Source organism: Drosophila ananassae, chromosome 2R (assembly GCF_017639315.1).
Source record: "Drosophila ananassae strain 14024-0371.13 chromosome 2R, ASM1763931v2, whole genome shotgun sequence".
NCBI classification, from domain to species: Eukaryota; Metazoa; Arthropoda; class Insecta; order Diptera; family Drosophilidae; genus Drosophila; species Drosophila ananassae.
In genome coordinates this window covers 3345025-3362654 of record NC_057928.1, presented here as the reverse complement: position 1 = coordinate 3362654, position 17630 = coordinate 3345025, and the positions used below count along the sequence as shown (strand labels likewise).

The 17630-nt window shown below is 35.2% G+C and overlaps 1 protein-coding gene across 2 annotated transcripts in view; it reads right to left on the bottom strand.

The window, feature by feature from the left end:
• Positions 1-17419, bottom strand: part of LOC6503273 (catenin alpha) — a 58105-nt gene extending 40686 nt beyond the window's left edge. The window contains exons 1-3 of one of the 2 annotated variants that reach the window (XM_001965822.4): positions 17157-17418; positions 13091-13467; positions 4619-4936 (exon numbers count right to left, since the gene is read on the bottom strand). In XM_001965822.4, coding sequence (XP_001965858.1) covers positions 4619-4936; positions 13091-13467; positions 17157-17310 — 849 coding nt within the window. In that variant the 5' untranslated portion in view covers positions 17311-17418. Of the gene's footprint in view, positions 1-4618; positions 4937-13090; positions 13468-17156 lie in introns of both variants that reach the window. The other variant, XR_006507140.1, reaches the window with a different exon arrangement.
• Between the last annotated feature and the right edge of the window lie 211 nt (positions 17420-17630).

The following is a 17630-nucleotide window of genomic DNA, read 5'->3' as shown; positions in this document are numbered from 1 at the left end:
AAAATAAATGGGACAATAGATTATAATTTTTACAGATAACACGAAAAGGATCATGGTCCGCAAAATTTGATCTACAAATTGGTAACCAAAGGGGTCGGAAGGACCTGGTTGACCTATTTGGAACAGAAAATTTTATTTTTTCAAGTGAAAGATTAGAGTCAACTTGACCAAGAATGATTTTATGAAGGAGCATGGCCCCAGCACAAGTACGACGTACCTGCAATGGTGGCAGGTCTAATAACTTTAGCCGACAACGATATGGTGGAAGAGGACCATCTGAGTCCCAGTTTAAATATTTTAAGGCAAATAAAAGAAACTGCTTTTGCACTGATTCAATACTTTTTTGATGAACCATATACTGCGGACTCCAAACGCATGAACAGTATTCCAGGATCGGTCGAACCATATACAACGTTTTAGTGGTGAAGGGATCATCAAACTCTTTTGACCAACGCTTGATAAAAGCAAGTACTCTTCTGGCTTTATTAACTGTTAGAGAAATATGTTCATTAAACGACAGCTTGTGATCGAAAAGAACTCCAAGATCATTCATTAAGGAAACACGATCTAAAAAGTGATTCCCAAGTGAGTACGAGATGACATGAGGCGTGCTACGGTTAAACGTCATAACCTTGCATTTTGAGAAGTTTAGTGAGAGGAGATTATTAGAGCACCACAAGAATACTTCGTCAAGGTCAAACTGTAGATGTCTACGAAGAAGGTGGTCAGAGTAAGAAAAACAGAGCTTCACATCATCAGCATACATAAGTGTAGTAGCATAGCTCACGACACTAGGCAAGTCGTTAACAAAGAGGATAAACAGAAGAGGTCCTAAGTGACTGCCTTGCGGAACACCAGATGTTACTTTTATAACTTGAGATGTGATGTTCTTGAACAAAACCCGCTGCGTACGATTAGATAGATATGAAGTCATCCACTTTATGATATTAGGAGGGAAACCCATAAGATAAGGTTTCTGGAGAAGGAGACGGTGATTAACAGAATCGAAAGCTTTGCTAAAATCGGTGTAAATAACATCGGTTTGCATTCGTTTGAGAAAACCCTTATGGACGATCGAAGTGAATTCTAGCAGATTGGTTGTTGTAGAACGATTTTTGACAAAACCATGCTGGGTGGAGGAAATTGTGCTATTGCAATGATATTCTCGCAGAAAGTTTAGCAATACCACGGTAGTTATCAATAAGTACATATGTTAGAACCTTTCTTATGAAGTGGAATAATAAAAGATTCATTCCATCTCTTGGGAAGGCATGAAAGGTCCAAAGATAAATTTAATAGGGTAGTACGAGGATAGCATAGAATATAGAAACAGTATCTAAGAATACAGCTCGGGACGTTATCAGGACCAGCAGAAAAAGAGATATCCAAGATTGAAAGAGCATTAGAAACATCAAGATGATTAAATTTAGACAAGTTGTTGGCACCTAGTGCCAAGACCTACTACCCTATATGCACACTTAGTAATTTGATCCAATCAATATGCATCAGCATGTCGCAATATACAAACCCACTAACCGATTTTCTCACCTATAAACAATTAGTAATAAGCATAAAACTATATCCAACCTATTAACCCAGCACTAATAGACGGCGCCAAAAGCAGAAGCAGCATATCAGCGGGAGGACCGACTGACCGATGCAAGTAAAAACCAGCCAGCTAAGCCGAAATGCGCAAGCAGTACATGAACAAACAATCTGAGTCAGCAGACTCAGAGGTGGGTGACCCTGGCATTAACCTTAGTTTAGCACGTCCAGAACTTTGACCTTTCTTAGATTTAATGATGTATAATTTAGCATCTTATATAAGAGTTATTCTTCTGAAATAAAGACAGTTCCGAAATCAGAGTCAATCGTCTCGTTACTCAGTGTCTGAACCACGGCACTTAAAATCAACCTACTTCTAGTGATCCTGTGTAAAACTTGTCACAAGTAGAATCCGCGGCATACCAGTCTACTTCGAGTGTTGCTCCCGTGAAACGGACCGCCAGTAGACCCCGCGGTACCTAACTACTCCAAGTGTTGCTCCCGTGAAACGGACCACGAGGAGACCCCGCGGCATACCAGTCTAGCTCGAGTGTTGCTCCCGTGAAACGGACCACCAGCAGACCCCGCGCTATCTAACCTACTTAGAGTGTTGCTCCCGTGAAACGGACCGCCAGTAGGACCGGCCGATAAGGAATCAGCCGAACCACCATACCACCGGTACTTGAGGAAAACCACCCCAGGACTTCAAGCACATCAAATCATGCCTGATCACAGCAAGCGTCTGGCTAACCCGAGCAGTCCCTTGCAGAATCCAGGTAAATTTAGTCAGGACTATTTACGGTTTTGACTACGACTCCGGGACCTACCGTTACTCCCGTGAGTTCAAGTTTGACGTAGTTGCCGCATAACGCTCTACGGACGAATATTTGGTGACCCCGACGTGATGCTTTAGGATCACAAACCTCAACGCAATTTAACTCAACGAGAAAAAAAAAAAAAAAAAAAAAAAAAAAAGGAGAGAGGAGAGATACATTGCAACAATGGGATCAGAATCAGACCCCGTTATCCAAATGCTCATTGATGAGCAAATTGAAAGCAACATAGTCATCCAAAGGCTAATAAGAAACTTCACTAAGGACTCTGCAGAGCGTAAACTCAAGGGAGGATACTTCGAAGAGAAACTCAGACAGCTCACTCACTCATGGACCCAGTTTAAAAAAAATGATGCCAAGCTCAAGGAGCTAGCACTAAGTCCTGAGAATGAGTATTTCACAAAGGCAAAAGCGCTAGAAGAGCTTGTGAAAAAATATGAAGCAATATTTTCGGATGGAATCCCATCAGTGTCAGGCCCGTCACAAAGGCCCCGGAAAACAGGCGAAAATCTCGAGCCAAAGGCACAATCATCGCGAGGAAACGAAGGAGAAGACCTTCGATTAACATCATGATCTCATCGACCTGGAACCAGCCATAAAAAATGATGGACACACCGATGACAGATTTCAGGTTGTACGAGCAGAATATTTTTCGTTTTTGAGCGAAGAATCAAAATCAACTTCAGCATCAACTTTTTGACAACCTTAGCATCAACTTCAGCATCAACTTTTAACGTTGACTTTTTTGACAACCTTATACTTTATAGGGTCGGAGATGTCTCCTTCACTGCGTTGCACACTTTTGACCAAAATTATAATACGCTTTGCAAGGGTAGTACATGGTAAAACATGGTATTATCTACTGATTTCATTAAGAACAAACGAATCTTCCATCAAAAAATTTTTTTCAGCTTTGAGTGATATGCCTGAGCGAAAAAATCACAAATGATTATTCCTGATTTTTATTTTTTCACTCAGCAAATAATGATTATTCTTTATTTTTATTTTTTTCACTCTGAAAATAATGATTATTCTTGATATTTAACAGAGTAATCTTTAATCTTGATTTTTGGCTTCAAGTTTGAGCTTGAGCGAAAAAGCTCCTTTCGCTTTCTGAGCGAAAAAAAAACAATCAATTCATAGTCATTATTTTGCGATTTTTTAAATTAATATCAGACCAGTTATCAATATTTACGGTCCCTGAATTTTAGTTTTTAAACATATGTGGCCGAGTGGGTTGAGAATGCGTCTTCTAACGCTAGTCTCGAAGACGAGGATGTTTTATTTTTCTTATAGTATGTATTCTTCATTCTTCCCTAAACTTGTCTAGCAGAGTGCGCTAACGTATTGAGCTTGCATTTCCCAACGCGTTACACATGTGAATACAGTTTGAACCAGCACTGAGCATTGACAAAAATTACTTTAAAAAACTTTTGAAAATGTATATATACATACAATGACTTTTTATACCCTTGCAGATATGTATTATAACTTTGGTCAAAAGTGTAGATTATAAGAATTGACATAACTGTGTTTTTTTTGTAGGATGCTTGGGGTTTCCAACATTTTTATTAGAAAATTGATTTGATGGAATTCTCATAGGGATCGGCCATGAATATACCTATACTATATATAGAGTAGATATATATAATAATATACGCTGCTACCTAACTGCAAGGGTAAATCACCTTACTTTTCTTTTCTTGTTTTTTTTTTGCTACAAAAAATTAATTTAGACAATTTTTCACTTGTTTTAGTTCATTCGATACATTTACCTGTACATTGTTATTCATGTAATTTGGTCAAGCCGTTTGTGAGATACGATGGAAAATGTTTGTAAAACACGGTTTTAAAAAAACGCGTTTAAAGTTTAACGAGTGCATGCGCAGCTCACGAATAGCTCCACGTTTTAACTGCTATATCTTTAAAACTATTTCGAATTGTCGAAAATCACTTTACCACCATATTCTAAACATTCGTAATTCTTATTCTTAAAAAATTAATCTACAAAAAAAATTGATTTCTTGACCACGCCACACGGGATGACCCCCTTAATAGGATAGAAATGTTTTCGAATTAAGTTTCAACCTTTGTCAAAAGTTAAAAGGAGTTAAGGAAGGAAAGGAAGTTAAAAATTTGTAAACTATTTTTTTCTAAAGATTTTTTTTATGTGATTTTGGAATATTTCTTAAAAAAAAAAAAACAAACTACCCACACAATTTTTCGATCGCAATACTTACATCGAAATCGTCCAATGCAGCAGCCAGCTCCCCTGCGCCACTGTAAACATCAGAAGGTTGCGTCGATTTTCCTTGCGCAACATCACTAATGGTGTTTACCGCATCACAAACTTGTTTCAAAATAAAATCACGGTTTACTTTTGCTAAATCCAGTTCCGGATGACGAACGTAAACTTTTGAAGCAGTCAAAAGCATGGTTGAATGCTTTTTAAGCATTGCCCGAGCAGCAGCTAAATCATCCCTCAACTGTGGATCTTTAAGTTCTTGTTGTCGTTTTGCTGCTTGTTTTATAAGTTCCCCTGCGTTTCGACCAAATTGCTGAAAAATAAATAAATGGCTAAGGTAAAATTTTTTTTTGTCATGTAATAAGAATATTATATTGGTACATTATACAGAGATGGAAAAAATAATAGAAACGAATTTTAGCATTGATTTTAAATTCGTATTTTTAATAAGGAACGTGGTAATGAATGGAGATTTTAAGTTTTCATTGATATATATACATACATACGAGAAAACAAAAATGCATTTGACTTTATTCATTTAGCTAAAAAATTATACTTATGTTTAATTTTATGTTTTTGACCTGGAAATAAAAATAGAATTGAAATTAATAATCTTTATCCAAATTGACTAGTTTAGAAAAATTTACCATGAAATGTTTTGAGTTTTAATATTTTGTTGCGTTACCGTAGTTTTTCAAAACTGCAGCACACCTACGAGGCATGGACTCCATCAGATTGGATCACATTGCTGGCTCAATGGAGTACCACTCTTCCTGGACTTTCTCCCACAATTGTTCTTTATTTTTTGGTTGAAACCCACTAGGATGCCCCACGAATGATCAATAGGGTTTAAATCGGGTGACTGAGCTGGCTAAACCATAAAGTCGACTTTATTGTCCTGGAACCACTTTTTGGCTAGCTTAAATGTGTGTTTAGGATCGTTATCCAGCACAATATCTGAAGCAGAGAAACATCCTCATAGCATTATACCACTTCCGTGTTTGATCGTCTTTTTGGTGTATTGGGTAGTATCGAATGCAATATTTTTTGGGCGTCTAACTACTGGGGGTCTACCATCAGATCTAAGCAAATCAATCTTTGTCTTATCGGACCAAATTACTTTTTTTCAGTTCTAGCGGATCATTTGATTTTTGGCAAAGCTGAGTCGCCTTTTGATATGCCTCTTGCTGGTGCGAATAGAGCTTCTCGTTACGAAGAAAGGAATGGCTCCTTTTTCGACTTCCTTATAAGGGTCGTGTCAAATTTTGTGGAAGTTTCTCGCTTTCTGCCTCCTGTGTATCTGTATGGTGGATAGCAGAAATCACTTTTTTTGTGCATTTCACTAGTTTGGGAATTTGCCCCATGGATTGGCCTTCTGCTTTTATGTGAGGATTAGGTTCCTCTCTACTCTCTAACAAGTAAAATTGCGGCGAAATAAAGATCGTGACTAAGTACCGTTATCCACGTTACCTACACAGTGGGTTTCATACATATTCCTAAAGCAGTAAAATTCGTTTTTATTAATTTTTCCATTGCTGTATTAATGATGTATATTTGTAAAAACCATAGCTTGCAAATAACTGTTAACCGTTTTTTTGCTTACGCTCTGTTCGCGAGAGCAACCGAAAAAAAGCATGCCGTTTCGGTTTCTCTCTGAGCAGCACACTTTGTTTCGGTTTTTTGTTGAACGAATTACGATGAGCCAATCATGAAACTCTCGTCTACCGAACATCAATCAATTATAGATTCGAGTGACGCTCGCGGAGAGAGACTCAGTAAAGGACCGATTGACTGAAAAAGTCGGCGCAAAAAATCGTTTCAATAATTTTTTTTCGTTTCGCTGAACAGTGGTACATGGTACATGCAATTTTCACGAAAAAACTTCCTAAAATTTTAAACGTGAATTTTCCCAATGTCAAACTAATATATTGATTATTTTAATTGAAAAATGAATAGTTGTTTTTTTTTAAATTCATTTATTTTGAGTTAAGCTTAACATCTAATATAAAAAATATAAATTAATATATATAATTAAATATAAAAAAATGATGCACTTTTTTATTAATTTCTCGTCCCATTTTCAATAAATTTGATGCATCACTGTTTACACGAGAGATTTACAAAGCAAATTGACAAGTTGAGCCTACGAAACTTCACATACACACATACATGCACAAAACACTTTTTGAATTGTCGAACGCAAGCAAACGGTCCTACAATGAGCAGACCAAACGAAAACAGAAAAAAATCTTCTTCGACTGAGCAAAATTTGTATACGAGCAACTCAACCGGTTTCTCTCAGACTTTTTGCTCAAAGTCTCAGTGACAAACACTTATTTGGAGGCCGCACGAATCGGTTAACAGTTATTTGCAAGCTATGGTAAAACACACATCTCCAAGTAAGGTCGGCTGGAATGTTTCCGATGCGGTCATCTGTCAAGAATATGCTCAAAAGCAGAATAACTCTAATAAGCGAACACTGTAAGACCGGCCAAACCTTTATTTTTATGGCTATGGTATGGTGAGCCATTGCTGCCTGGCCTATTCGTGGAACTTTGTTATGTGCAATCTTCGACACAATTTTTGTTAAGCGCGGTTCCCACAACATACGTAAAGCCTACCTCTCGCTCAGCCGAAGACGTCAGCCGGTGGTAAAGGATTCAGCTGGATTGTGGTAGTAAAGCGGCACTTTATGATATGATTGCTGACATTTTGAAGTGATTGAAGTACAAAGTTTTTGAAAATGTGGAGTGAAAAAGTTTTCAAATAGCTATACTGACAATTTAGAGAATAGAGTGGGACTACAATGCTGTTTATTTATTGTTATCAGTTATTCTTATTTGCGCAATAGCCCATGCTCGTTCTCCATACCTTTCAGCTGTGATCCCTGACTAATTTTCCCTCTTAACTGGAAGCCTTTGAAGTATTATCTGAGTCAAATGGTAAGCGAGAGGGGTAAGGTCTCAGCCATTAAAGGATGAATAGCCTTGGGCTTGACGCGTTTTTTTCGAAACCACTTTTTAAAACTCTTGTCCGTAATATCTTAAGTTCTATCGATTGGATTTCTATGAATAAAAAAAGCCAGAATCCAAAAGTCATAGAAGTCATTTATTATATTTTTTTAACTACCTAAATAGTGAAAAAAACGAAACATTTATTTTTGAATTCCATGCCTATAAAATTATTTTATCCTCCAAATTCATAGCTTTCAGGTTCAAGGTTCTATCTATCTATCTATTCAAATCTATCTATCTATCTATCTATTCAAATCTATCTATCTATCTATCTATTCAAATCTAACTATCTATCTATTCAAATCTATCTATCTATCTACTTTGATAGATTATTTGAATTTTTAACCTACAGTCAACTAGTACTTTTTCGCGAAGAGACCAACAAAAGCCATTTTGGTTTTTGGAAAAATCACACAGGCCGAAAATATAAAATTTGTTGTTATTCCACGTATATTTTCACTTGATCCATAACTTGGCCCCTGAAGAAAATTTGAGAACAAAGATTTCCGCGGTACATCTAAGTGAAGAAATTTATCAAACTTTATCATATATATTAAAATGTGTAAGTCGTGTAATTTTTGAATGGTATATGTACCAAGAAAAATTTTAAAATAGCATAAAGCGATTTTATATACTCAATGAGTTTGGGGACTTATTTGTCCCCAAACATTTTTTTGTGGAAGATTTTTTGTATCTTGTTGAAATCAGTAGAGCATTCCATGATTTTGTTTTGTATTTAAGGAAAAGTGAATTTATTATAGTTAGGTAAACAATATTTACGTCAGTTAGTTTGGAGTTTTTAACCTCTTTTTGTATAAATTGCTATATAGAACTGTTTCCGTATTGAAAACAAATCAATTTGAAACCTTAGTCAAAAGCTTTATAGATTTTGTAGATACATACAATGGGTAATCAAAAAGTCAAACGGTTTTCTTTGTGCATTATTAAAAAACACTCGAAATCAGCATTTCATTCTTTATATTGATCATAATTGACGATTGCACTGCGTTATAGATATTTTATCCGCCGACTACTATTCTTATGCACTTCGTCTTGAGAGAGCGTTTTGGTTTTTTTCCTCGATCTCGCCCGGTTTTTCGTCCGCTACCTTGCGGGACTTTAGCACCAATCACCCAAGAGCTCAGTGGACTGGCACCAAAAAGTACAATGGCCAAAAATTGCTCTTCAAATATACGGTAAAACGCCCAAGCCCACAGCTCCGAAGCAGGAGCTACGACTCCAATACTCAAAGGAACGGACCCAGAATGTTCCAGAGAGTTCCAGGGAAATGTAACTGCCATGTCTAGTCCAGGAAACATGGCAAGAAAGAGGAAGGGTCTCTGGGCTAGCAATCAAGGATTATAAGTTGTTGGCAGCTTACTTAGAAGGTAAAAATAGGGCCTGTATGTATATTTCTGCTCCATAATTACAGTGACACAGACATCGCAGCTACCGCGGATTTTCAGCCGACTCCTTTGGACGGAACCAAACAAGCTTGTGGCTAAGCTGGCAACCGATAGCGAGAATCTTAAAACAACCATTCTTATACGATGCGATACCAACGATCACCACAGCCAGTGGGCGACATCTATTTTTTTTTTAATTTTTAACATAATTTTAACTTATTTCTTTGCAATAAAGGAAATTTTCCCCACTTTCGTTATTAAAAACCGTAAGGAATAAATCGATTTAACACTAGTATCCAAAAAGATATTTAACTTTGGATCCTCCTGGAGACTGCTGGATACGCGACCACAAATAAATACATGCGTATCAAAGCCAAAAGCTTTTCAAAACCCCAAGAAAACCAACTGGTTCCAACGAATGTTCAAAATCTGTTAGACAACATTACACTACAGCCATCGGACTAACCTCAAACCATGAAAACTTTGAACAAGAATTCACTCAAGCCTGCATTAATGCATTTCCAAAAAAAACAAACCAAGGAAACAAGCCTCCCTGGCGGTCGACAGAGCTAGCAACCTCCTGACGGCAAGCAGTAACTTGTTAAAGATGACGAAGGCAGGTGTCGAGGAAGACCTCTAGACTGGCTACAAGGCCTACTTTGGCACATAAAAAAAGTCGTCCAAAAGTGTTGAAAAGCTCAATCTGCAAGTCTTACGAAAATCCTAGCTCAATCATTCACAAACCTATGCAATCTCAACAAAGAAATGGCACCTGGACTGGCTTAATTGAGGAATCTATAGCAGTGCTACTGGATACTCACTTTCCTAAATTTCTCCCAGAGACACTGTGTTCGACACAAGTGTCCCTTCTCCAACAAACTGAGCTGTTCAAAATAGTCAATTTTTTTTGTTAAATTCCAACCTTTAACTATTCAAGAATGTTGCTTTAAAATTTGAAATGAAAATTTCAAAAACCTTTGAAGATACAGCCGACTGCTGATGTTCTATACCCACAAATTTTCCACCCACAAACAAATTTTTTACCCACAAAAATAGTCGTATTGCTATGTCAGAATTGCGTTCTTTAGTGAGTGACAATGTAGGAGATAGGCTTAGAATGCAATGAGTTCGGGCACATCAACAGCAAGCTAGACATAATGAAATTGAGCGAATCCGCAGAATCCGCAGAATCCGCGAATCCGCAGACGTAGTGCTCCTGTGATTCTTGAACGAGCTGCACTGTGAACAGTGAAGAGAACCATTGTCCAACAATTACAAATGTTTCTTCATCAGAATAACAATTTAGTAAACATGATCAAAATAGCATTGGATCGGATGCCATCTGATAGCCATAATACTGGAAGACTGGCTGTGACAAGACTGATGAATAACGTCATTGAGGCGACAATCATAAAAGGAAAATACAAAGGAGAGGATGTCTTGATCCCGCGGATACCGATGATTCCGACGGATATACCATTCGATTTTAAACGCTTACAATTTCCAGTACGTCTGCCTTTTGCGATGACCATAAATAAATCGCAAGGACAATCGTTAGAATTTTGTGGAATCAACTTGGAGTTTCCATGTTTCGCGCATGGAAAATTAGACCTCGCGTGTTCGCGCGTCTGAAAACCGTCTTCTTTGTTTATTTAAGCACCACAAAACAAAACAAAAAATATAGTTTATGAGAAAGCTTTGAATTAATTAACAGACTGTATTTTAACAGTGTGTGTCTGTGAATACCAAATTTAAATCTTATAAATAGCCAGTATTTCAGAAAAACTCTGTAAGTAAGCAACATGATGTATCGAAAATAATAATAAAACTTCATGTTTTATTCAATAAATGAAGTTGAATAAAATAGGAGGGTACTCTTTAATTTTTGGGATCGATAATGATTGAATTGATAGCTCCGCGAAATTAAATTTTATCTATCTTCAGTTCTTACTGTATCAGATAATTTTTTTAAGTTTGAAAAATTTTAAATTTTGTCACAAAAGAAGATTCTGAACGCAACAAAAAAAAAACAGCTGGCAGAACGAAGTCTGCCGGGTCAGCTAGTGTATATATAAGTTTATAACAGAGCCTAACATGTACTCTTCCTAATCCCGTAGGAATTAAAGGTTTTAAATGTTTCAGTAAGCAGAAATCACATGCTTTGCCGAAAATTACAAAACTGTTAAATGATAAAAAACAAAAAAATCTAGAAAGGTAAGCTAACATTGGGCGGAACCGAAATTGATATACCCTTGCAGTTAAATACCAGCTTTCTTGTTTTTTTTCTTTTTATATCGCAGCCTCCCCATTAAATATTATATTCAAAATTTTTTTTTAAGGGGTTAGGTGGGTTTACTCGGCCAAAAAAAGGGCTATTTTCAATAATTTTGCAGAGGGTATTATGATTTTGGACAAAAGTGTGCAACGCAGTGAAGGAGACATCTCCGACCCTATAAAGTATATACATTCTTGATCAGGATCACCTCCTGAGTCGATATGAGCATATCCGTCTGTCTGTCTTTCTGTCGGTTTCTATCAAAACTAGTCTCTTAGTTTTAAAGCTATCGCGTTGAAACTTTGCACACATCCTTCTTTTCCTTGCAGGTAGTATATAAGTCGGAACGGGATCGCTCGACTATATCCTATAGCTGCCATATAACTGATTGATCGGAAATGCCAAAACTTTGGTGTTTTTTAAGTTAGAGGGTTGGGATTTTCCACAGATGGTATATTTGGCCAAAATATCTTATGTACAAAGGACCTTATCTGCATAAGGATCGGCCGACTATATCCTATAGCTGTCATAGAACGATCGTAATTGGCATAACTTTGGTGTTTTTAATGTTAGAAAGATGGGACTTGGTACAGTTTCTATTTTGGGCCAAATAATCGGATCTGTCAAATTTCATAAGGATCGGCCGAATATATCCTATAGCGGTCATAGAACGATCGGACTTGGCATAATTTTGTTGTTTTGTTGTTGGATCCACCCGAAGTTAGCTATTCTTGTTTTATATAAAGAATGAAAAATTTGTTTACAACTTTTAAGTTTCTTCAATATACATATTGGAAGAAGAATTTCTGAAGTTTTCAGAAAGAAATATTAAACAGTTAGCCATTGAGACGTCATTTCTGGTAACCCCTCGGAAAAAAGTCCGAATACAATTTTTCATTCTTTATGTACAAAAAAAATTATTGAAAATAGCCCTAACCTAACCCCTTAACAGTGATTGTAAGGTGCACAAGATAATAAAGTGTGTACTTTACTTTTTTTTAATGGATAGGGTGATAGGACGTCAACACTACTTTGAAAATTGGCTGAGGTATTTTGTTTTTATTATTTATGTCCATAACTCTTTTTACTTTAAATCCAGTTTTATTCAATAATTTCATTGATGGGAACGGTTGGTTCGATTCCTTTGACCACCACCTGCAGTCCTTTGCTGCTTTTCTGTTGGTAGGTAAATTTTCATTGACTTGTTTGGTCACTAAACGTTTTTTTCGTCTTTTACTTGTGTTGAAAATTGTGTTGTTAATGTTGCCCCGTTTTATTGAAGTGACGTAGAATTTTTTCAGGCCAACATTGTCGGTTAATTTCTTGAACAAGAAAATTCAATTTGCCTGCAGTACATAGATGGGTACTGGCTTGATCTTTGATGCTTCCACTGTTTTAACCCCTTTATTTCCAAAGTCTTAACAATCAATAGTTTATTAATTTTTACATATAAAGACTCTAAAGGTCCGGTATCCATGAGTATTCCAAGCATATGGTAAATGGTGGATGTCATTATTTAATGTCATTTAACCCAATTTTATATAAATTTTTTTTTTTTATTAGAAGTCATTTTAATTTTGATGGTAATGTTATTCGTGGAATATAAAAAAATATAGCAAAAGTATTAAACATAATTTTTTATATTTTGGTAAAGATTTTAATGTTATATTCATCTTTCACATGTAATTTCTTTAATTAAAGTCTTAAACTAGAATACCCCTTTCGAAATTACGAGTTATAAATTTAATAATTTATAAATTGAACAGCCTTACCCTCATATTATCCATAAGCTCGTCCTGACTGGATGCATTTTTTAACTTATTTAAATCATCTTCAACAATATGCAGAGATTTTAAAAGTAGATGAACGTCTACCATGTCAGCTAAAATTAAAAGGCGAGTTACAGCTGATAAAAGATTTCTTGCAGCTCGAACCATGTTTCCTCGCTTTAATGAGCTGCATGGATCTTCCGAAAATTCTCTGGCAGCAATGCTCATAGCGTCTCCAGTTTTCTTAACTTCGTCCACGGCAGTAAGCATTTCTTGTGTGATGTCGGGGTTCTCATAGGCAATCTGTTCACCTTTTTGGATAAAATTTTCCGTAGCTTTTTCAACAGCTGCCACTAATGCACTGGCTCGTTTTGATTTTCCTAAAGAAAAAAATATAGTTTGATTCAATTAAAATATTTTTTACTTTCCTCGAATAATGTAGTAAAGGATATGTAATTAGTTTTTTTTTTTTTAAATATAAATTCATCATAATAATAACCATAACATAATAATAACTACAAACATTTTTTTTGTAACTGGTTGTTTTGTAAAATTTTATTTACCTGTATATTAGCAAGTGTATCAACCATAATTGGTATTCTTCTATCTTTTTATTTTGAGAATAATATTTTCAAATGCTAAATTAGACTTATCTTAAAACAATTTCTGGACTAATTATATTTTTTTATTATATATTTGTGGTTATCCATAAGTAAATTTTTTCACGTATTTATAACGATTTAAAATATATTTTCATTTAATGGTAATGGTTCGAAGATTTTCTATTATAAATTCCAAGAAACAACCGGTCATTGTCTTTTACAACAATTCTAACAATAACCTAAATCAAACACAATAAGAATGTTTAAAAATTTGATACTTGTAATACCTTTATAATTCGGTCCGAAGAGTTTGTGAGATGACTCCTGAATGTCAGCTCAGGGCTACTAAACGGGTCGCAGATTGCGGATATCGAACGACCGCTCCACAGGTCAACTGTGAAAAAGCAAAGGGTATCATGGACTATGTTCCTCGCGGGACCCTACACGTAAATAAATAGCCCCAGACATCTATCATGTATCCGTCCCGTAGCTTTTCTACGTATCGAAAAAGGCCTCTTCCCCAGTAAAAAAGCAAAGGACTCAAACGGGGCAATATGATATGGATTTACACTGCCATAGTTAGACCCTCTATGGCAATTGGACTAAGAGAAACACATCCGAACCACACAGGACCACTCCACTCCACTCTTCTATTAAACGACCCCCTGTAGCACTTACTACTGCACTTTTAGGGAACATATAAAAACTCCTTTCTACACTATCATTCCCGAAAGGGAGGAACCCTAACCATGGGCCTAGACAATGCTCGTATAACAGATCAAAATTAATTTATTCTTTTCCTAACTGGATTCTTTTATTTCATAAAACATTCAAAACTTGGGTCCGAAACACAGAGTAACTTGACAACTTTACAATTAAAATATCCAGGCTACTTTCTGACCCGCAACCACATCTTATTTCAGCGGAACTGAATTAAAGCTGAATCATTCAGCTAACAATTTTTAGGCTGTATCAGAGCAGAATGAATATGCTTGAAATTGAAGATCTAGGGTTTAAATATTTTAAAATCATGTGTGTACAAAATTATCTGAGAAACCGGGTCTTTTGCGTTGCGATAAAATTAAGAAACATTTGATGGATTAATAAAACTAAATTAAATTTACTCTTAAATGAAAAATGCATCAAACCGAAATGTTCAAATAAAGTTCTAAAGCAATTGCTTTCCTTTGTCTGGCATATATAGAGTTTTTTTTTAGTCGTACTATATGACATCTATATATTTATAATATATATGACTATAAGAGTACAAATCAATATAGATTATATTTGTACTCCAAACGTTATTATACCTTATGCTAATGATTTGTCATTCCATTACGTTTGGTCCAATAACGGGACCAAACCACTCCCAGTTTTGCATGCACTATTGTGATCTAGAAGTCAAGCACATCTTTAAACCATTACTCTTAATGTTCCTCTACAAGTTTTCACTCAGATTTAAATCCGGGGACTGCCTTGACCATGATATTGTCAATTTTCTCTTGGGTAAACCATGCTAAAATGCCCATATTAAGGGCATCTCCATCACCCTCAGATTAGGGCAGCATGACGTTTCTTAATGTATTTACATGCACAGGCTGGTCCTTAATACCTTGAATGTATAAGACCCACACCATTGTGGGTGGTTAACTGTATTTAGTATGTAGATGAAGCGTTTGGAGGTCCACTTTCATATTATCTTGAACCTGTTACGAGAAATCTGTCAAAGAATATAATGCCATTTGGATAGTGATCAATTCGAATTGCTTTTGGCCGACTCTAAACTGCCTTTGATATTCTTTTTGCCATGTAATGGAAACATTGCTCAACTTGACAAAACACTTTTCATCTAGAGTAATCGGCAGAAATAGTCATTTTTGGATAAGTTCCAAAAATTTTGTTCCGCTTTTTTACTCTTAGAGGATGCGAAAAGATTAGCTTGCCTAAAAGAGGAGGTTTAGACTTTTTTTATCATCCCTACTAGATTGAGTTTTTTTTGCAACACATACAAAAGTATGCAACATTTAAATTGAGCAATCTGCAACCTACAGGAAATTTTTAATTCTTTGGCTATATATAGAGTTTCCTCGCGCACGCCTAGGCATGCAGGTCGTCACCTCGTGGACTTCCGTCCACAGTGATGTTGAAAGTTTAATGAAGTTTGAGTGAAGGAGCCCAACGATTATGGAGCAAGTGAAATAAGTTCAAATATCAATTTTGAGTCTTTTCGATTTTAATATATTTAGAAAATAAGGTACATTAAAAACTAAGGTTCGCCCGCGGTACACACAGATATTATTAAATTATGTAATAGCAAAATTTTTTTTCTATTTTTGAATTTATGTCATGTTTAAAATTTAATTTTTAACCCTTCGGCTCCACACTGGGGTCGTTCGCGTCAACGCCGCCGACATTTTCAATTTGAATCAAATGTCCAGAATCAAACTGGCAATCAAACAAAAATTGTTGATCACGCAAGCCGTTCATACTCTTTCGAAAAGCGATAGTTGAAGGATATCTGTGATTTTTTTGAGTCAAAAAACCTATGATCGACGTCGGAAGTTTGAGCCGAAGGGTTAATGTATTTATTCATTTTAAATACGTATTCATTCATTAAAAACAAAATGATGTTTATGTTATGTACATATTTTTTAATAATTACTTTGGTGTCAAAATATAAAAATGTATGTACATATATGTATGTATACGTTCGGAATCAATATTTGATGTTTATTGGACAACTACCTTGGACGTTATAATAAAAAATGTAATTCTACATTCTTCGCGAAATTCTTATTAAAAGTTCGTTGGAAAAAGAATACATGTTTCTTCAAAATTTTCTGTACATTTTTATATACTTTGAATATAAACGTAGAATTAAAATGTCGAATACCAATGCATAACTCTCTGCAAAACAGCAAAACAAAGAAGGCACATTCCTACTTTTATTATAAAATGTTCTCAAAAGTGTTATGATTAATTCCATAAATTCATTATATTAGTTAAATTAAATAGTCTCTATAAAAAAAATTGAAAAAAAATAACATATGTACTCTCATTGATTTTGTATTTTCTGGATCCTTTTTGGAGAATTACTTACACATTCTGGAGATTTATGTATACATTGTACATACACATACATACATATTTATATATATACATAGTTAGTTACTCTACTTACAGCAGGTAGCATAGATAAATAGATACAATACATACATAAAATATAGTTAAAAATATAAAAATATTATTAAAATAACATTTAAGATAAATTAAAATAAAATAAAAAATATTTATAATGCTTAGAGTATAGACTGGGATATTATTATACTATTAAAATAAAATATTTTAAATTATTTATATTAAAAATTAATGATCATTAAAAAATCAAAGGAAATAACTAATTTAATTAATAATTTAAATCGTTGTCTTAATTAAATTGTCGGACCAATATTGGAACATTAGTTTACCCTTTTTTTTTTTGCTAGGTCCCTTGGTATTAACAAGAGTAGTCACTTGCAACACTAGCGGTTCTAATGTCTTTTCAACTGACATGGTACGAATTTCTAAATTTTTTGGGTCCCATTTTAGAGCTATCTGCCCAAAATCTGTAAGTGTACCCATTTTAAATGATTTCAAAATATATACACTTTTCTGACGAAACGACGACGCCTATTTAAGTGATGACGATTTGTTTTCTGATCCAGTAAACGGCAAATATGTCAGCGTGGCGGCCTTTTTTTTAACATTAAATTGAGACAGTGGGGAATGAAACAAGATTGAATGACAATATTCTCTTGAATATTAAAAATTACTTATTCAACGTCTTTTAGGTCCGTTATTTTTATCACAGCGGAAGGCAGTCCGCTAGGTGGGATACCCTAGGTTGTAGCACTAACCATGCAACATATAGACTTCTTATTTCATACAACGAAAATTGACGC